This window comes from Balaenoptera musculus, chromosome 3, assembly GCF_009873245.2.
Source record: "Balaenoptera musculus isolate JJ_BM4_2016_0621 chromosome 3, mBalMus1.pri.v3, whole genome shotgun sequence".
NCBI classification, from domain to species: Eukaryota; Metazoa; Chordata; class Mammalia; order Artiodactyla; family Balaenopteridae; genus Balaenoptera; species Balaenoptera musculus.
In genome coordinates, this window is record NC_045787.1 from 57,914,205 (window position 1) to 57,936,685 (window position 22,481).

Here is a 22,481-nt window from a genome sequence, read left to right on the forward strand (position 1 = left end):
AAATTCATGGCTGTAGACAACTTTTTAAGATAGTAAAATGTCCTTTTCTGAACATTTCAAGTAATAAAGTAGAAAAACATCTTTCTAGGAAGTATAATTCCTCATGGAGGTAAAAGATTAGATGACCTCATAAAGTCCTTTTCTGGTCCTAAGCAACATTTGTAATCTTAAGAAATTCTAGGCCTATTGTAGATAAAAATAGATAAATTCTGAAAACTCTAAAGCATTCCTATTTTTTTTTTCACTCACCTGTATTTTTTAGCTAAATCATCCCTTTCTGCCTTCTGTTTGGCAAGCACGTTGTCCATAACCTCCTTTATCTCTAACATCTTATCAATGTATTGTTCTAGAAACATGGTAATAAAATAAAAAGTCAGTTAATTGAGAGATAACAAATGTTAAATTTGGTCACACAGGACTTAGCCTTACTGTTAATTAAAAAGCCATTATTTCCCTAGGAATTATGTCACTCTATGGAAGTACCCTGAAGTGTATAAGTAAGAACATGGTATTAAGAAGAAGCAGGCCAGACTGAATTCTAATCCTGCTACCCCACTGACTAAGCTTTGTGAACCTGGACAAGTCACTGACCTCTCTGGTCAGCTTCCTTACCTGTGAAATGAGGGTAGTAAAGGAAAATAAATAGGAAGATAAATATTTTGTCTGTTAAAATTATTTACTTTTTAAAATACAAAAGGAATACATTGTCAATGTAAAGAAAATATGCAAATAATATGAATGTTTACAGAGAAGAGAAGTCAAAGACTATCCCACTCAACCACTCCTTCTCCTCAATATTTCACTCCATGAAAGAGATTGCTGTTAATACTTTGGTGTGTGTGTGTGTGTGTGTGTGTGTGCGTAAACTTTAAAATATATTTATATAATATATTGTTCTATACTATATTTGTACTATATATATTATATGTACTTAAAAATAAGAGTCACACTATCAGTTCTTTTTTTTTATTAATTTATTTTTTATTTTTGGCTGCATTGGGTCTTCATTGCTGCACATGGGCTTCCTCTAGTTGTGGCGAGTGGGGGCTACTCTTCCTTGCAGTATACAGGCTTCTCATTGCGGTGGCTTCTCTTGTTGCAGAGCATGGGCTCTAGGCATGCAGGCTTCAGTAGTTGTGGCATGCAGGCTCAGTAGTTGTGGCTCGTGGGCTCTAGAGCACAGGCTCAGCAGTCGTGGCGCATGGGCTTAGCTGCTCTGTGGCATGTGAGATCTCCATGGACCAGGGCTCGAACCCGTGTCCCCTGCATTGGCAGGAGGATTCTTAACCACTGCACCACCAGGGAAGTCCCACACTGTCAGGTTTTGTTCTTTACACTTAACACTTAGATAGGGCTATATGATATCTACAGTCACTTATTGATCTATATAAAATTACTTTTATAATAATTAAATTTTTCCTACTTTCTTCCATTGCTTCCCAAGGCATCATGACCTCCCCCATCACAGATTCAAAGGATTTACATGTAAATGTCAGTTATGTCCAAACCCAGATTCCCAAATAGGAAATTTCGCTTACATGAATACATTTTATTTATTTTAAGCCTACTTGCTATTCATTTCATTTTTGGCTTTGTTTCTTAAGCTTTTTCCTAATTTTTTTAGACCAACGCATATTTTTCTAGATAATTTAACTAGACAAAATCAGTGGTGAAAAATGACATGAAGTTCATAGTTGGAATTTGCTCTAGAACCTCCCTCTGCAAATCAGACAAATGATTTGATATAGAGTCTGTTCCCAGACTAGTTTCTATCTCCCTATTATTATGGCAAAAGATTAGTTTCATGATGTGATGCATATGCTAACAAAGGGGAGAAACTTGTATGATAATTAAGAATTTATATATAAATTTTTAGCAGATTTGACACTTTAATAAAAAACATTTACATTATCTATGTCTCCTGTTACATTTGGGTTTTCTAACTGAATTTTAAACCACTGGTAAAAATAACATTATCATAGTAACCTAAAAGAGTCTATATATTTCTATAAGAATGGATATAAAGATGTTTTACATGTAACTTGATACTATATACTTATTTATCAAAGAGACAACATTAATCAATGGTATCTTAGAGAAAACCTAGAAATTGCCCTAATATGTGTAAGATTTTAATATGTGATAATAAGGCATTGTAAACAATGAAGATGAGAGGAATTATTCAACAAATAAGAGTAGGCAAATGGGGTAGTAATATGGGGGAAAGCCCTATTCTATCCTTATACCGTATGTGGCAGAGAAATTTCAGTTGAATTACAGAGTTAAGATGCTTAGGAAAAAAAACATATAAAATGTTTAAAATGAACATTTTTTTCTGCCTCAATTCAGTTGAGGCACTAAAAATATTTGACATCAAAGTGTATATGAAACATCAATAAGAAAAATTTACAAAGAAATGTACAAAAATATTCATTACTCTTGGATCCCTCAACTGGATCAAAGATACAAAAGGTGTCAGAATATGGAGGTGGTGACTTTGTAAAGCTGTTTCTTTAGAGAGCTGTAGCTTAACTGGGTGGGATTCTCTATGCTGAGCAGCAAAAGTGAAAGGTGAGGGCGTTTCTCCCCTTTACCTCAAGCCTAAAGGGGTAGTTTCTCAAAGGACTATTAAGAGTGTAATGACTTTCTATTGAGGTGACAATGGACTCATAACTGACTTCCTCTTTGACCTTGAACATCTAGAGGTTGAGACCCTGAAAAGCAGGGAGCTTCCACAGCACGGCAAGGAGAAAGTTGCTACTGTGCTAGGAATTAATTGTCCTTCCTTCTAACAGTGGGTCCAAGAAGCCAGGATCTTGAAGACAGTGTGTAGACTGCCCTGTGGTCCTGCTTATGAGGGTTTGTACCTGACAGTGACAATCTGTGTAAGGTGGACCACCAGGAAAAAAAAAGAAGCTGAGAGGAGACTGAGAGGGCCCAGGGAAAGAAAAATGTGCACTGTCACATTATGGGAGCTATGTAGAAGTTTCAGAACAGCCTCAGAAATTTTGTTTTGAAGAAACTTAGTTTTAAACAACTGTAAAAGAGTGATGGCGCCAACCACAGTCAGGACTTGATCACCAGCCAAGAACTCTACAGTCCTACTGCCTTACCTCTCCTCCCCTAAAGGGGCAATGAAACCAAAAATAGGGATCATGATTAGAATAATCATGGTGATAACAGAATCATGGTTATAACAGAATAAAATTAAGTTACAAAGCCTGGGGGTGGGGAGGGGAGGAAAGTTTCTAAACTTAGAAGCATTAAAAGAAACAGCAAAGAGGCTGATACATTCTACTATACAGAATTTGAGAATTTCTGTATTAAGCCCACACTAACATGTTATGAATAAAAAGACAGTTAAGAGGTGAAAAAAGTATTTGCAGCAGTTATGGCAGAAAAGGGGTCAATAACTTGATTATATAAAATGGCTCCAATTTATTAACAAACAGGAACAGTCAGTTTACGAAACAGAAAATATAACTAGTGAAAAAGTACCACTAATAAAATCAATACGGCAGATGAAAATACGACGCATATTTTTTATTAAACTAGTAAAATTTTTTTTTTCCGTAAAATTATTTAAAATGAAAATACTGATGCTATTAGCAGCGTAAAGGCAAACAAACACGAATGTGTGTTGGCAGAAGTACAAATTATTATGTAATACTTTAGGAAATCAATTTATCAATATGAACCAATAGATTTTAAAATGTTTATATATTTTTGACCCAATAATTTCAATTATGTTAATTTTTCCTAAGAAGATAATCCTAAACTCAGAAAAAACTATGTGTTGTAGTGTAATAGCAAAAAATTACAAAAATCTAAATGCTCAACAAAAAGGGGAAAATTAAGTAAACCATGGAACATTTATTGAACATTTACTATGTAACTACTAAGAATGATGACTATGACAAAAAAGAATGTAAAAACAGCACATCTAGCACACCTACCAAAAAAGATATCCTACATACAAAGACAAAGAAACCACAATGAGACAGTAGGAGGGGTGCAATCGTGATAAAATCAAATCCCATACCTGCCAGGTGGGCAACCCACAAACTGTAAAATTATACCACAGAAGTTCTCCCACAGGAGTGAAAGTTCTGAGCCCCACGTCAGGCTCCCCAGCCTGGGGGTTTGGCAATGGGAGGAGGAGGCCCCAGAGAATCTGGCTTTGAAGGCCAGCAGGGTTTGATTGCAGGAATTCCACAGCACTGTGGGAAACAGAAACTCCACTCTTGGAGGGTGCACACAAGGTCTCATGTGCACTAGGACCCAGGGGAAAAAGCAATGACTTCATGAGAGCCTGGGCCAGACCTACCTGCTAGTATTGGAGGGTCTCCTGCAGAGGTGGGGGGTGGCTGTGCCTCACTGCAGGGACAAAGACACTGGTGGCAGTAGTTCTGGGTAGTACTCATTGGCATGAGCCCTCCTGGAGGGCGCCATTTTCTCACCAAGACCTGGCCCCACCCAACAGCCTGTGGGCTCCAGTGCTGGGACACCTTGGGCCAAACAACCAACAGGGCAGGAACACAGCTCTACCCACCAGCAGACAGGCTACTTAAAGTCTTCCTGAGCACACAGCTGCTGGCTAAACACACCCTTGACATGGCCCGCCCACCAGAGGGACAACACCCAGCTCCACCCACCAGTGGGCAGGAACCAGTCCCTCCTACCAGGAAGCCTACACAAGCCTCTTATACAGCCTCATCCACTGGGGGGGCAGACAGCAGAAGCAAAAAGAACTATAACCCTGCAGCCTGCAGAATGGAAACAGCAATCTCAGAAAGTTAGACAAAATGAGATAGCAAAGGAATATGTCCCAGATGAAGGAACAAGATAAAACACCAGAAGAACAACTAAGTGAAGTGGAAATGGGCAATCCATCTGAAAAAGAATTCAGAGTAATGATAGTAAAGATGATCCAAGACCTTGAAAAAATAATGTAGGCATGGATTGAGAAGATACAAGAAATGTTTAACAAAGACCTAGAAGAATTAAAGAACAAACAGAGATGAAAAGTACAATAACTGAAATAAAAAATACACTAGAAGGAATCAATAGCAGAATAACTGAGGCAGAAGAACGGATAAGTGAGCTGGAAGCCAGATGGTAGAAATCACTGCTGCAGAACAGAATAAAGAAAAAAGAATGAAAGGAAATGAGGACAGCCTAACAGACCTCTGGGACAACACTAAATGCACCAACATTCACATTACAGGGGTCTCAGAAGGAGAAGAGAGAGAAAGGACCTGAGAAAATATTTAAAGAGATAACAGCTGAAAACTTCCCTAACATGGGAAAGGAAATAGTCACCCAAGTCCAGGAAGCACAGATAGTCCCAGGCAGGATAAACCCAAGGAGAAACATGGTGAGACACATAGTAATCAAATTGACAAAAATTAAAAACAAAGACAAAATATTAAAAGCTACAAGAGAAAAACAACAAATAACATACAAGGGAATTCCCATAAGGTTATCAGCTGCTTTCTCAGCAGAAACCCTGCAGGCCAGAAGGGAGTGGCACAATATACTTAAAGTGATAAAAGGAAAGAACCTACAACCAAGAATACTCTATCCAGCAAGGCTCTCATTCAGATTCAACAGAGAAATCAAAAGCTTTACAGAGAAGCAAAAGCTAAGAGAATTCAGCACCATCAGACCAGCTTTGCAACAAATGCTGAAGGAACTTCTCTAGGTGGAAAAGAAAAGGCCACAACTAGAAATGAGAAAATGATGAATGGAAAAGCTCACCAGTAAAGGCAAACATATAGTAAAGGTAGGAAATCATCCACATGCAAATATGATATCAAAACCAGCAATCGTGAGAAGAGGAGAGTACAAATTCAGGATACTGGAAATGCATTTGAAATAAAAAAAACAGCATTTAAAACAATCTTGTATATATATAGACTGCTATATCAAAACCTCATGGTAACTGCAAACCAAAAATCTACAATAGATACACACACACAAAAGAAAAAGGAATCCAAACACAACACTAAAGTTAATCATCAAATCACAAGAGAAGAGAACAAAAGAGTAAGGGAGGAAAAAAGACCTAGAAAACCAAATCTGAAACAATTAACAAAATGGCAATAGGAACATACATGTTGATAATTATCTTAAATGAAAACGGATTAAACGGCCCAACCAAAAGACATAAACTGGCTGAATGGATACAAAAACAAGAACCATATATATGCTGTCTACAAGAGACCCACTTCAGATCTAGGGACATACAGACTGAAAGTGAGGGGATGAAAAAAGGTATTCCATGCAAACGGAAATCAAACGAAAGCTGGAGTAGCAATACTCATATCAGACAAAATAGACTTTAAAATAAAGACCGTCACAAGAGGCAAAAAAGGACACTACATAATGATCAAGGGATCAATCCAAGAAGAAGATATAACAATTGTAAATATATATGTACCCAACATAGGAGCACCTCAATATATAAGGCAAATACTAACAGCCATAAAAGGAGCAACTGACAATAACACAATAATAGTGGGGGACTTTAACACTCCACTTTCATCAATGAACAGATCATCCAGAAAGAAAATCAGTAAGAAAACACAGGCCTTAGATGACACATTAGACCAGATGTACTTAATTGATATTATGGAGCATTCCGTCCAAAAGCAGCAGAATACGCATTCTTCTCAAGTGCACATGGAACATTCTCCAGGACTGATCACACGCTGGGCCACAAAGTGAGCCTTCGTAAACTTAAAAAAATGGAAATCCTATCAAGCAACTTTTCTGACCACAACACTATGAGATTAGAAATCAACTACAAGAAAAAAACTGTAAAAAACACGAACATGTGGAAGCTAAACAATACACTACTAAACAACCAGTGGATCACTGAAGAAATCAAAGAGGAAATAAAAGAATACCTAGAGACAAATGAAAACAAAAGCACGATGATCCAAAACCTATGGGACACAGCAAAAACAGTTCTAAGAGGGAAGTTTATAGCAATACAATCTTACCTCAGGAAACAAGAAAAATCTCAAATAAACAACCTAAGCTTACACCTAAAGCAACTAGGGAAAGAAGAACAAACAAAACTCAAAGTTAGTAGAAGGAAAGAAATCATAAAGATCTGAGCAGAAATAAATGAAATAGAGATGAAGAAAACAATAGAAAAGATCAATGAAACTAAAAAGTTCTTTAAAAAGATAAACAAAACTGATAAACCTTTAGCTGGACTGATCAAGAAAAAAAGGGAGAGGGCTCAAATCAATAAAATTAGAAATATAAAAGGAGAAGTTACAATGGACACCCCAGAGATACAAAGGATCACAAAAGACTACTACAATAAACTATATGCCAATTAAATGGACAACCTAGAAGAAATGGACAAATTCTTAGAAAGGTACAATCTCCCAAGACTGAACCAGGAAGAAAGAGAAAATACGAACAGACCAATCACAAGTACTGAAATTGAAATTGTGATTTAAAAGCTCCCAACAAACAAAAGTCCAGGACCAGATGGCTTCACAGGCAAATTCTATCAAACATTTAGAGAAGAGTTAACACCCACCCTTCTGAAACTATTCCAAAAAATTGCAGAGGAATGAACACTCCCAAACTCATTCTGTGAGGACACTATCACCCTGATACCAAAACCAGACAAAGATACCACAAAAAGAAAGAAAATTACTGGCCAATATCACTGATGAACATAGATGCAAAAATCCTCAACAAAATACTAGCAAATTGAATCCAACAATACATTAAAAGGATCATACACCATGATCAAGTGGGACTTATCCCAGGGATGCAAGGATTTTAAAATAACCACAAATCAATCAGTGTGATACAACACCACATCAACAAATTGAAGAATAAAAACCATATGATCATCTCAGCAGATGCAGAAAAACTGGACAAAATTCAACACCCATTTATGATAAAAACTCTCCAGAAAGTGGGCAGAGAGGGAACATTCCTCAACATAATAAAGGCCATATATGACAAATCTACAGCTAGCATCATACTCAAAAAAAAAAAAAAAAAGAAAAAAGCTGAAAGCATTTCCTCTTAGATCAGGAACAAGACAAGGATGTCCACTCTCACCACTTTTATTCAACATAGTATTGGAAGTCCTAGCCACAGCAATCAAAGAAGAAAAAGAAATAAAAGGAATCCAAATTGGAAAAGAAGAAGTAAAACTGTCACCGTCTGCAGATGACATGATACTATACAACATTTCTATACACTAACAATGAAAGATCAGAAAGAGAAATTAAAGAAACAATCCCATTTACCATCACATCAAAAAGAATAAAATACCTAGGAATAAACCTACCTAAGGAGGCAAAAGACCTGTATTCTGAAAACTGTAAGATGCTGATGAAAGAAATCAAATATGACACAAACAGATGGAAAGATATACCATGTTCTTGGATTGGAAGAATCAGTATTGTCAAAATGACTATACAACCCAAGGCAATCTACAGATTCAATGAAATCCCTATCAAATTACCAATGGCATTTTTCACAGAACTAGAACAATGGAGACACAAAAGACCCCGAATAGTCAAAGTGATCTAGAGAAAGAAAAATGGAGCTGGAGGAATCAGGCTCCCTGGCTTCAGACTATACTACAAAGCTACGGTCATCAAAACAGTATGGTACTGGTACAAAAACAGAAATATAGATCAATGGAAAAAGACAGAAAGCCCAGAAATAAACCCACACTCCTATGGTCAATTAATCTAAGACAAAGGAGGCAAGACTATACAGTGGAGAAAAGACAGTCTCTTCAATAAATGGTTCTGGGAAAACTGGACAGCTACATACAAAAAAATGAAATTAGAACATTCTTTAACACCATAAAGATAAAATAACTCAAAATGGATTAAGGACCTAAATGTAAGACTCGATACTATAAAATTCTTAGAGGAAAACACAGGCAGAACACTCTTTGATATCAATCGCAGCATTATCTTTTTAGATCCATCTCCTAGAGTAATGGAAATAAAAACAAAAATAAATGAATGGGACCTAATTAAATTCAAAAGCTTCTGCACAGCAAAGGAAACCATAAACAAAACAAAAACTCACAGAATGGGAGAAAATACTTGCAAACGATGTGACCGAAAAGGGATTAATCTTCAAAATTTACAAACAGCTCATGAGGCTCTATATCAAAAAATAACCCAATCAAAAAATGGGCAGAATAACTAAATAAAAAGAACATTTCTCCAAAGGATATATACAGATGGCCAAGAGGCACATGAAAAGAGATGGTCAATATTGCTAATTATTAGAGAAATGCAAATCACATCTACAATGAGACATCACCTCACACCAGTCAGAATGGCCATCACCAGAAAGTGTACAAACAATAAATGCTGGAGAGGGTATGGAGAAAAGAGAACCCTCCTACACTGTTGGTGGGAATGTAAATTGGTGCAGCCACTAAGGAGAACAGTACTGAGGTTCCTTAAAAAACTAAAAATAGAGCTACCATATGATCCAGCAATCCCACTCCTGGGCATATATCCGGAGAAAACCAGGGTTCAAAGGGATACATGCAACCCAATATTCACTGCAGTGCTGTGTACAATAGCCAAGACATGGCAGCAACCTAAATGCCCGACAGATGAATGATAAAGAAGATGTGGTACATATATACAATGGAATATTACTCAGCCATTAAAAAGAATGAAATAATGCCGCCATTTGCAGCAACGTGGATGGACCTGGAGATTATCATACTAAGTGAAGTAAGTTAGACAAAGACAAATATCATATGATATCGCTTATATGCGGAATCTAAAAAAAATGATACAAATGAACTTATTTACAATACAGAAAAAGACTCACAGACTTAGAGAACAAACTTATGGTTACCAGTGGGAGAGGGTGGGGGAGAGGGATACACTGGGAGTTTGGGATTGACATATACACACTGCTATATTTAAAACAGATAACCAACAAGGACCTACTGTATAGCACAGGGAACTCTGCTCAATATTCTGTAATAACCTAAATGGAAAAGGAACTTGAAAAATAACAGATATGTGTATATGTATAACTGAATCACTTTGCTATATATACATCTGAAACTAACACAACATTGTTAATCAACTATACTCCAATATGAAATAAAAATTTAAAAAATAATAAAGTAGCATATGGGACAAAAAATTAAATACAGACCATCCATTGTTTAATTAATACTATCTAATACATTATTTCTCACACATCTAATAATTTCTGGTAATGCCTTAAATGTTTGAAATTTTGTGAGTTTCAACTCTAAAATTTAGATATGTTTTAGTAAATTAATGCCAAAAAAAAAGAAAAAAGGTTATAAATCAAGGATCTTCCCAAGGTGTCTGATTTTATCTCAAAGGGTACTTTTATCTTATGAGCAGAATATGGGAAGTTTCATGCAGGATAAAAGAAGTAAACAAACAAGTCTTCAAATAAATCCTACTCAGGACAAATAATAATTTGGCTTATGGCTTAGTAATTATTATCAAATTGCAACACGACAAACATGGAATGTATAGTGAAGTCACAAACGATTCAGAACTGGTTCCCTCTGACATGAAGTTTTTCTAGTGCATTTGAACATGTGTAATTATATTTTTAAAAATTCTTCCTAATGAAGCACCAGTAGCATAAGCATTATATAAAGAGAAACTTGCCCTAAATACTTCTATGAGAAGATACTTAGTCTACTCAATAACTTAGAATTAACTTTGAAGATTTATTATAACTTTTAAAAAATGATTTCATTTTATATTATTTTACTTTGGTTTCAAGGGATATCATACTCCTGCAAAGAGTAAAGTCCAAAATTAAGGTACTGACAGTACTGTACTCCCTCTGAAGGCTCTAGGGGAGGAAACTTCTTGCCTCTTCTAGTCTCTGGTGGCTCCAGGCATTCCTTGGCTTGTGGTTGCATCACTCCAGTCTCTGCCTCCATCTTCACATGGCCTTCTCCTTCTCTCTGTGTCTCTCTCTTGTGTGTCTCTTATATGGACACTTGTCACTGGATTTAGAGCCCATTTGGAAAATCCAAGACAAATCTCATTTCCAGATCTCTAATTATATCTGTAAAGACTCTCCCCCCTGCAAAAAAAGTCACATTCACAGATTCTGAGGCTTAGAATGTGGACATATTTTTGGGGGAGGGCACCTTCAACCCCACTGCACTCCTATTTTGAATTCTACCAGAAAGTTAATTTGGCCTGTTCTTGAACTTCATAAAAATGCAATCATACTTATACCCTACCCCCCCAAAAAAGAAGATGAGATAGCAATACCTTGGATGATTGAAATAATCAGACTTGAGTATGAGTATATATTTACCTGCATCTTCAGGGGTTCTTATTTCAAACGCTAATAAGTTTTCTTGTTTTTCTTCTAAATCTTGTAGAATGGCACTGATGGTCTGATGCTATCAGATAAAATATTAAAAACTTCATTACAAGAAGGTAGATGTTTTTCTCTGATATGCAACTGACAAATGCACAGTAAAAGCGCTAAAGAAAGTGCCACTAAAAATGCTCATTTCCCTTTATGTTCCAAATGTACTCAGGCTTTGTTTAAACTTAATTGTATATATATTGCATATTTGGGGAAAAATTAAACTTAAATATATCTTGATTTATGTAGCAGATCTGCTCCAGGAAAACAGAATGTAAGAGTAGCAACCATACAAAGAATCACAATTTCTCAATGACTTCTGTTATAGGCATGGGAGAAAAAGAACAACTCAGCACATAATATTTAAAGACCATATATATGCAACAAGTTCACTTTAAGGCTTTATGACTATCATTGCACACTACTGAAATTTCACACATAGTCTTACAAATACAAAACACTCTCAAAAACTCACAAAGGGGATTTAAAACCACCTCTTTATATACTTGTCAGTATTAATATTCCTGACTCAAATGCCTTCTATGTATTCTGCCCAGAACTTTCTCTTTCTTATGAGAGACGGAATTGTGGAGTGGACTCTGGAACTGGACTGCCTGGGTTTGAATTCCGGCTTCATCTCTTCCTAGCTGGGTGACTACAAGTTAATTAGCTTGTAGCAAGATTAATTATCCTCTCCTTGTCTGAACTGAGTAACACATATAAAATGTTTAGGACAGTGTCAGCACAAAGTAAAAGCTCAATAAATACTGCTTATTATTATTATATTAAACCAATCTCACACACAAAACCCCGACTAATCTAATCCATACTGATTTCTTCTTTCTCAGAATTACTTAAGAATTTCAGTGCTACAGAAATTAGCATTAACATGTATAATGTCTTATATATTATATTTCCTCCATCAAAACAATGAGATCTTGTAGGCAGGAGCATGGCTTTCATATTTGTATAGGTTTCCACACTGCTGGATATACAATTGTTGCTCAATAAATGACAACTGATGGACTGACTCGTACTATGTATCCTTTAATATATTCTCAAAACACATTCTTTTTTAAAAGATGTATGTCCTCAAAGTCTTGTGAAGTACGTTGCTCTAAAGTTTTACTTTGGTGCCCACAAGGGATATGGAAAATGCACATAATAAAACCATCCAGTTATGTGGAAAAGCAAACTAAAGGTCTAAATTTGTGACCAGACTAAGCCTCTACCTACAGGTTGGGATAAAGAAAACATCTTTTGGTGCTGACTTCCCTTACTGTTTTGTTTCATATTGTAGATGCACTCAGTCTTGTCCACCATGGGCCATAACTTTTCACTCCATACCAGCTCCACATTTTACCATGGAGGGCCCAGTAAAACTTTCCCTCCAAGATCCCTCTTCTTAGTCCTTCATTACTATTTGTTTATCTTACCAAAAAAAAAAAAAAAACAACAAAAAACAAAAAAAAACACTCCTAACCTAGGATCTGTCTTTGGAATAAGCAACTTATAGACAGTTTATACTCTACTTACTGTAAAGCTTCACTATGATTTTATTCCAGATTTACAACTTTTACTATGGCAGGATCATCTTTGCCTCTGACATCTCTTTTACAATTTTGAATATTAAAACATAGTGGTTAAGAGCACAGGCTCTGGAGTCAGATTGCCTGGAGTTTAATTCTGCCATTGCTACTTAATAGAAATGTAATTCTGGATTGTTACTTACCCTCTCCTACTTTAGCTTCCTTATCTGTAATGAGGAAGGTAATGATATTAATAGAAACTACCTAGAAGAATTATTATAAGGACTAAATGGGTTAATATAAAGCACTTAGAGGAGAGCTTACCATATAATAAATACTCGGTGAATGCAAACTATTATCATTATTATTTTTTATTACTTCTGTACTCATTCTGTATGGAGGTAGAGAAGGAGGCTGCCTACACATGCTGTGATCTGAAGGTGTTAGAAGGTAGCACCAAACTAAAATCATCTCACTTCCTTTGCACCTGGCCATAGAGTCGCCCCCCCACCCCCATCCTCAATTTGGTTTGGAAATTTCAACATTCAAAAACAATTTTACATTTACAAAAGACAAACCCTTGATGATTTTAATGTCTGCATATTTAAGTTTTTTTTTCTTTTTTTTTAAGTTGGTTTTCATTAAACTCCTATATCTCCACTATATTCCTCTGTGGCTCAGCATCTAAAATGATATACATTATTCCTGAAGCAAATACCCATATAGTTAATAACAATAGGGTGATTTTTCCATAATGTTTTAATCTTTACATGAAAATATACCTTAAAGATACTAATGGTCAATATGGTGAACTGAGCTGATACATAAGGACTCCAGTCTACTCCAAACAGTTGGAAAAACACATTAGACAAAATACAATAAACTTTAACCACCTGTCCCCAGCTAAGATTGGAAAAAGAAAGAGAAATAAAATGAAGCTAGTAGCAGCCCATGAGGGATCTGGAACAAACATAGATATTAGGGATCAGGGTCCTACAAAGGAACAGAAGATAAGGCCTCAGGGCCACATGAAGAAGGAGTTAGAATGGAGTCCCCTCATAAAGCTAGTGACCTTGAGTGGGTGTCCTTTAGTTTAAATAAGGATTAGAAAAAATTCTACTTGTCACCCACCCAAGGCTTTGGGTAGAAAATCGGAGATCAAAGGCTATTGCCCAGAATATAGTGCAGAGAGTTAAAGAGATGGAAAATATGAAAAAGACATATGGAGACTGGTCTAACAGCCATCTAAATATGAGTTCCAAAAAAGGAGATACTGAGAATGGGAGAGAGGTAATATTCAAAGATATAAGGGCTGAGAGTTTCCAAAATACAAATGAGAAATGTGTCTTCAGATTAAAGGAGCATGTCTAGTCCTTAGAATAATTAATTAAAAACACATCCACATTTAGACATAACCTAGTGAAACTGCAGAATATAAAAGAAAAATCTTAAAAACTGTAAGCTTAAAAGACATTATCTACAAGGGAATGACAATTAGATTGACAATTAACTTTTCATTCATTACAAGAGATACCAGGAACAATGTAAAATATTTTTTAAATGCTGAGGCAAATACAATTTAGTTTGAATACCATTCAAAATATTTAAGGTATAAAATAGTTGATTAATCATAGTTTAGGTTCAATGAATAATATTTTCCCCTCTACACTAACAAAAAATATGTAAGGGAAATCTAATCAACATACATAGTCTTATTCAAAATAATATTTCATTGAGGATGCTACTTTGCTTAAGAAGTTAGTGTCTAGTAAGCTGTATATTTTAATCAAACTAAGAATATCCATCTTATATATTAATATATGTGCGACTACTATGTTTTTTTTTTTTTCAAAAATATATGTTTACATGAGGGATTTCACATATAGCAAACACTATCACTATAAACCATGTGGGATCCACGTTGGTTAAACCAGGTTTCTTTTCTCTTCTCTGTCTGGGTTCCAGGGTCTTTTCTACCTAGTATGTATCCTAGATACTTTTTGGAAGTGGGTGGGTGAAGACACACTATGACAGTGGCACTGTCTGTCGGATAAGAAGTAGCCAAAAAACCCAATCTAGGTGGAAAGGATAGCAGCTAAACTATAATTCTGTGTTCAATGCAGATAATGGAGAGTTAACTATATACCATATTTTCTTGGTTCATTCTGTTCAATTATGCTGCATTATTTTCTTATGACAAAAAACATTTTCAACTTGTATGTCCTTAAAATGGAAAGAGTGCTGCCAACAGCCAATGGCTGGCTGGCCCAAAGAATGGCATTTTCTAGGCTGAAGAACAAAAGGATTTCAACTTCACTCACCATGGCAAGGTTTTCTTTTGTTTTTTCTTGGTGTGAAACAGAACGTGTATCAACAGTTTTGCAGTCATCACAAAAACACTGTTTATGTCTTTTTGCCCGGATAGCAGGAATTTTTACTTTAAAACATAAAATTAGAAAATATAAGAATGTGCAAAAATTTAGCATCATTTTATCAATTGTAATGGTGACAGGAATGGGAAGGATAAATTAAGTCTATAATTACTATGATATCTTAATGTTGGTCAGCACCTCATTATTTATTATCAATTGACTAACTACAGCTAACATTTGCTGAATACTTATCACATGCTGGACATCGAACTCTTTTCCTGAATCATCTTATTTAATCTTCATATGAGCCCATGAAGTAGGTAATTAATTACATCTATTTTACAGAAGAGGAACGTGAAGCTTAGAGGGATTCAAGAAGTTGCCTAAAGTCACATAGCTAGTACTGAAACCAGATCTGACTTCAAGTCCATGCTCTTAAATACTATGACTATAATTCATTGTCTCTGTAGAATTCTCTCTGAACCTTCTCCCATTTTGGATTCTCTTTCTCCATATATGGGTACCCTATATCCCTCATTCTGTTGGGGAACCTGATGAAGGAAAGGTATATACAAGAAACAACAGAAAAGTGGGATTAGATATAGCACTTTATAACAAGAGTGCCCAATAACTCCAAATATGGCTGTGAAGAGGGAAAGAGACACGCCTGGGGCTCTAAGAAAGTCCCTGACCCTATGGACTTAGCATATGGTAGCAGGCAAAGAAAAGAAGATTTGTGTGTCAGTCTCTTGACTTTGACCTACATGTGATCTAGCTCACTAGCAAAATAGGACACAATGCTTATCCTTGCCTCTCACCGATCATATCAGTAACAATGATTCCTCCCTTGAAAACAAACAGTTGGTAAGGTTGTGGTAGGCTGGGGGAAAAGTGAGTCATGGGGGTTCTCTTCCCAATATTCTCCCTCATAGAGAGGACAGATAAGTTCCCGGCTTTCTTCTTCTATGAGTCAAGGCTCAAGCATGAAGGAAAAGGAAGGACAATTCCCTCTCCTCAACACTCCCCAAATTGTGTTTAACTGCCTGTTTTCTGGTTTATCTCCTCACAAGACTGGAAGCTCTTCTTGGGCAAGTGCCTGGTTTTTATGGCAGGTGCTCAACAAATGTATGTTTTCTCAATTAGTGTTCACTAAATGCTTCTTTCTTTTTTTTTTTTTTTAACACATCCATCACCTGACATTGTCACCGTGTGTGTGTGTGTGTGTGTGTTGGTGAGAACATTTAAGATTTACTCTCTTGGCAAATTTTAAGTGTACAATTTATTATTATAAACTATAATCATCATCTTATATATTAGCTCCCCAGAACTAATTCATCTTATAAGTGAAAGTTTGTATTCTTTGACCAACATTTCCCCATCTCCCCCCCATCACCCCCAAGCCCTTGGCAACCACCATTCAACTACCTACCTGGTTCTTTAAGCTTGACTTTTTTAGGTTCCACATATAAGTGACACCATAAAGGGTTTCTGTGTCTTTCTATGCTTATTTCACTTAGCATAACATCCTCCAGGTTCACCCATGTTGCCACAAATGGCAGGATTAAATGCTTATTTCTTATAGATAACTCATTATATTATTTAAGTGCAAACTACTGCTAAAAATGGCTCACAAAATTTTACCTGACTGTATATTCCCTTGAAATATTCTTTCCATTGTAATATATTACACATACACTCACATACATATATAAGCATAATATATTTGCTTAACAAATTCATATTCTAGCATTAGAAAGTTTGTCTTGAAAAGTTGGCATCATTACAAATTTTGAAGTAATGGAATCTTAGTTTCAAAGACTTTAGTATAATGTCATTCTTTTCCGACTCCACTACAAGTAAACCAATCTGCATAGTTTCAGTAACATCTCTATCTCAGGTCCAATGTTATGAGAGATTAATGTTTGTTTAATGAATGATATGTGTTTTGTTTCAACATATAATTCCAATACAACAGGACCATATAATCTATAAATTAAACCAAGTTTGGAAATGCTATTTCTAAAAATAAATGATGCTTTTCAAGAGTTTAATAAACATACAAAACATTTATCCCTAGTTATGAAACAATTTACACAAATCTTAAGATTTTCTTTTTCTAAGCAGAGGCACACACCTTTATAAAATAGCAAGCACCACTGACATACATACCAGTGACTACAGCATTACTCTCATCTCTATTGTCAGTCTCAATAGCACCATAAGATTTTAGCAGCTCTTTCATGTTTTTATCATCTGCTTCATCCAAAGCAGTCTTCTGCTTTTGATCCTTTTGATTAGGGTTTGCTCCATGTTGTAGCAGAATCTCAGCTGCCTAAAAGGTATTTTTCCAAAGTTATCTCTACAGACACCTAAGATCAATAATTCCTGCTCTCATTACAAGACACCAATATCAAGTATTAAAAGATATCAAAAAAAGTTTTCAAACGCTGACCAAGAAAATCTTGATTAAATTTGATATGACAACTGTAAACTGCTCCACTGATTTGGCCTGATCTGTCCTCACAGAAGAACCAAACACGATGACATGAAAGTACCAGATATGCTGCCTTCATCGCTGAAGAGGCAGACTTTGGTAGACTGATGTGCAAAAGGATTTACTCTATCTTTTTAACACAGCCTTTTGTCCTCCTCTAAGCTGCTGGAAGACAGGGTGGAGAAGGGAGCAAGGATCATTTCAGGACTACATTAAATTATACACTGTATTATAAATTGTCATCAGACATAGTTGAATAAAGTTTCATTTGAACTATATTTCAGGTATGTTACTTGTTTAGGAGGTTTTATAAGCTAGCCTGGGAACCTAATGTCCATTCTAATATTTTCTATGCAAATATGTTTCCTAAATAGATGACATATTCACAGAATGTTAATAAGATTAAAAAGAAACAAAAATAATCTACTCCAACCCCACCTTTTAAAGAAGAGAAAACTGAGGTCAAAGATAAATGTTGTGACATTTTGGGGGCAAAAGTTTCTAATATAAATAATGCTTCCCTGAATAACTCAAATAACTCAAATTTGTGTTTAACAAATTTGAATAACTCAAAGTTGTGTATTAGAAGTTTATAATTCATCGAAGTTAAAGATTGTCACTAATTAGTTGACAGTATAAGTCAACTAGTAAAAAACAGTGATTCCATCTGCACAAGGCAAATGACTCAAACCATTGAAAAACCTTTTGTTTAGGAAAAATGGTCAGTATTTTGTTAAAGTAAAGATATGCATATGTGCTAGTAGCTTTTCTCTTTCAACTTGTGTCCAGGTATGGAAAAGCAGAAAAACTTAGGAGCAAACGGGCCAGCAGAAATAATAAGGATAGCTCCTTCTTTGTTCTATCAGCCTAGAGTTAGCCCAGCCTAAAGGAAAATATATTTGTTTTAAAGTCAAGCATACAAAACTCACTCCTGCTACTTACTAGCTATGTCCTTGGGCAAGTTATTTACCATCTGAACCTCATTTCTCTCACCTATGAGGCTTAAATGTGAACCCGTGTAAAGTATTTGGCACATGGTGGGGCTTAAGGAAAACACTCCCCTATTTAGCCCTGTGTAATCTCCAGCCTGCTGGCTCTTTGCCTAATCTCGTGTAGTTTCCTTACGCACATTTGTAGATCAGCCAAGGAATTGAGGGGATTCCCCTTTAAATTTCTGGAGAATTCTCTCTGTGCAGATATATTCTGTCTGGTATTTTGCCCCACAAATTTTAGCTGTTGGCGTTTTGAACTCCAAACAGTCTTCTCAACTCATTGAGATCATAAGGCTATTTGCTTTCTTCCTCCCTAGGCTTCTGCCTGGAAACTCCTCCTAGTCCATGAGGTGGGGCAATCATACAGTTCGTCTCATTTGTTTCCATCCTCTCAGGGATCACTGCCCTCTGCTGCATGTTGTCTAATGTCTCCAAACTGTTATTTCATATATTTTGCTCACTTTTCTAGTTTTTAAGGTGTGAGGAAATATCTTATCCCTGCTATCCCATCTTGTACAAAAGTGGGTACCCATTCCCACCCACATTTTATCTTTAAAAAAAATCTTTTCCTCTTATTCTTCTTTTCCTTATCTTTTTATTCTCCACATTTTACAATGCAGAATACATGACCATCTTGGAAGATAACTTAAAAAAGAAATTAAGATTTTTTTTAAATTGAAAGTTGAAAAAGAAAATAAGATGTTGAATAACTTTGCATGTAGTCATGTCAGAGAGAAAATTAGGAATTAAATATACAGGGTGTTATAGAATTGATACTTAGTAGGTCTACAGTACCATATATTTACCTTTCTTGCTCCCCCTTATTAATCTTCCTAGATCATCTATCAATATCCTACCTCAAAATAAAGAAATAGGGACAAAAGGGGAGAAAGTGAGTCAGAAATAAAATGAGTCAATGATAGAAGAACTGTCACATGGAGGGAAAGTTAATGAAGATATGAAGAAAGATGCTGGCAATATATCAGTACCAAAGGCATTAAAATATCATTAAAAATACTACCTCCTTCTTTTTAAATAGAATATTTCTCCTTAAAGTAAAGGCAACAGAGATGTGGAAGGTTGTTCCAAAAGCAAACTTTGTCTTTATCACCACTTAGGTAAAAGAACGTCAGTAATTCTCTAGATAAAGCAATAGCAAACTATGGCCCATGGACCGAATCCAGTCTGCTGCCTGACTTTGTAAATTAAGTTTTATTGGCACACAGTCAAACCCACTCATTTACATGTTGTCTAGGGTTGCTTTTGCACTAGAACAGCAGTTGAGTAGTTGCAATAGAGACTGTGTGGCCCAGAAAACCTAAACTGTTGATTATCTAGCCCTCTGTAGGAAATATTTACCAACCCTTGCTCTAGACCAGAGCTGTTCAACAGAGTTTTCTTTGATGATGGAAATGTTTTAATCTATACTGTCTAACGTGGAAGCCACTGTCACATGTAGCTATTGAGTACTTCAAATGTGGCTAATGCAACCGAAGAATTGAAACTTTCAAAAAAAAATTTTTTTTATTTATTTATTTTGGCTGCTCCGGGTCTTAGTTGCTGCAGTAGGGTTCTTTGTTGCCGCAGGCTGGACCTTCATTGCAGTGTGTGGGATCTTTTAGTTGAGGACTCTTAGTCGCGGCATGCAAAATCTTAGTTGCGGCATGCATGCGGGATCTAGTTCCCTGACAAGGGATCAAACCCAGGCCCCCTACATTGGGAGGGCAGAATCTTAACCCACTGGGCCACCAGAGAAATCCCTGAATTTTTTTTTTTTAAGATTTTTTTTTTTTTGATGCGGACCATTTTAAAAGTCTTTATTGAATTTGTTACAATATTGCTTCTGTTTTATGTTTTGGTTTTTTGGCCACGAGGCATGTGGGATCTTAGCTTGCCGACCAGGGATAAAACCCTGCAACCCCTACATTGGAAGGTGAAGTCTTAACCACTGGACCGCCAGGGAAGTCCAAGAATTGAATCTTTTAATTCAATTAATTTTAAGTAATTTAAATTTAAATAGCCACATGTGGTTAGTGGCTACAGTATAGGACAGTACAGCTCTAGATCAAATTCCTTATTTCAAGGGTAAAGATATCATTATCTTTTTCAAGCAGCAGAACTAGGCCTAGAACTCAAGTTCTCTAAAATCCAGTTCGGTGTTTTGTCAAGCTCCCTTTTTGCTATTTCCTGTGGTGAATTTTCAGTTCTTGGCATTTATCTTTACAGAAGACCCTCTACATCTGAGTAATTATTTTCTCTAACCCTTGAAGTTACCAAATTTCTATGAGGGAAGCTACAGTCTTCAAAATAGGAAAATTCTCACTTATGAAGGCTACTTACAAAATTTGATCTAATCAAACATCCCTCACTGCTCAATAATATGGCATTTTTTCCCATCCATCAAGTCAACATCTTTCTCTTGAGTTTTGGTCAATTTACCACTGGTCCCTGATATTGTAAATAGCCAACAATAAAATGGAAATACACTACAAATTGATTACAAAGTCAAAATGTAAAGATGTAGGATTTCCTGAAGTCATATATTAAAATAATATTGTAGAAATGCTTGAAGCACCTGTGAAGCAACTGATAAATGAGAAACTTAGAGGTAAAACTGTTAACCTAAAAAAAAGAAAAATTTTGAATATGAATGGATTAACACAGGACCTAGGGAAAACTTGTGGTACCTCTCAGAATTTTTGAAAAAAATACCTTCCCTGAGGTCATGATGCAAAAAACCAACTGTGAGATAAAGGATGTCCTATGTGCTGTCATACTATTTTGCCAGAAAAGCTAGGCCAAGAAAACATACATTATTCTGTTTTTGCTGTTCCAGAAATCAGTATTATTTCAATTAGAAACTAAATATAATACTATTTAGAAAAGAGTTAACATAGCAGGCCTAAAACTGCTATCTAGAAAGGCTGTTTGCTAGGTTGGTCTGAGGCTGGCATCTGTGAACTTGGCTGGTAAACAGTGCACTACACTGATATAAAACTTTCCCTAATTGATAAGAGTGGCTCTCTGTGCTTAAACTGTCTACACAAGCAATGTGGTTTATACTTCTGGGAGTCTGGAATCTTGCTATGTGCTAGGCAGAGGGTGCCTACATGACCAGCCCTCAATATAAATCTTGAGCACTGAGTTTCTAATGAGCTTCCCTGGACAGAAACATTGCAATTACGTTGTTACATTTTCACTGCTGAGGGAAAAGCAAACTGTATGTGACCTCTCATGAGGAAGAGTGCCTAGTACAGCCTGCACATGGATACCTCCAGACTCCACCTTTTTCTCTGATGATCTCCCTGTGTATCCTTACCATACTGCTGTAATAAATCTTAGCTATGAGTACAATCATATGCTGAGCTCTGTAACACCTTCTAACAAATTTCCAAGTATAGGGGTGGTATTGGGAAACCCCTTATTTTGTTTATATTGCATTTTTCAGGATAATGTCTAAAATCCTAATTTTCCTACTATGAAATTTTGGCCCTTATTTAAGTGGTTTCACTTTAAGTAACCTTTTCCCTGTACATATAACCAGTAAATTCATCACTTCAATGACTCTTCCTGTTTGCTTTCTTCCATTGCATGACCACATAACTTTGAGACTTTGTCAATTCTTCTTTAATTTAAATATCTTAAAGGTCAAAGAGCTTCTTTGATCAAAAGAAGCCTCCCTGGACAT

The 22,481-nt window shown here is 36.0% G+C and overlaps 1 protein-coding gene across 1 annotated transcript in view; it reads right to left on the reverse strand.

The window, feature by feature from the left end:
* ANKRD31 (ankyrin repeat domain 31) overlaps positions 1 to 22,481 on the reverse strand; it is a 132,115-nt gene that overhangs the window by 35,666 nt on the left and 73,968 nt on the right. The window contains exons 18-21 of the mRNA XM_036849202.1: positions 17,477 to 17,639; positions 15,257 to 15,372; positions 11,350 to 11,437; positions 250 to 346 (exon numbers count right to left, since the gene is read on the reverse strand). Of these exons, the coding sequence (XP_036705097.1) occupies positions 250 to 346; positions 11,350 to 11,437; positions 15,257 to 15,372; positions 17,477 to 17,639 (464 nt within the window). The remainder of the gene's footprint in view (positions 1 to 249; positions 347 to 11,349; positions 11,438 to 15,256; positions 15,373 to 17,476; positions 17,640 to 22,481) is intronic.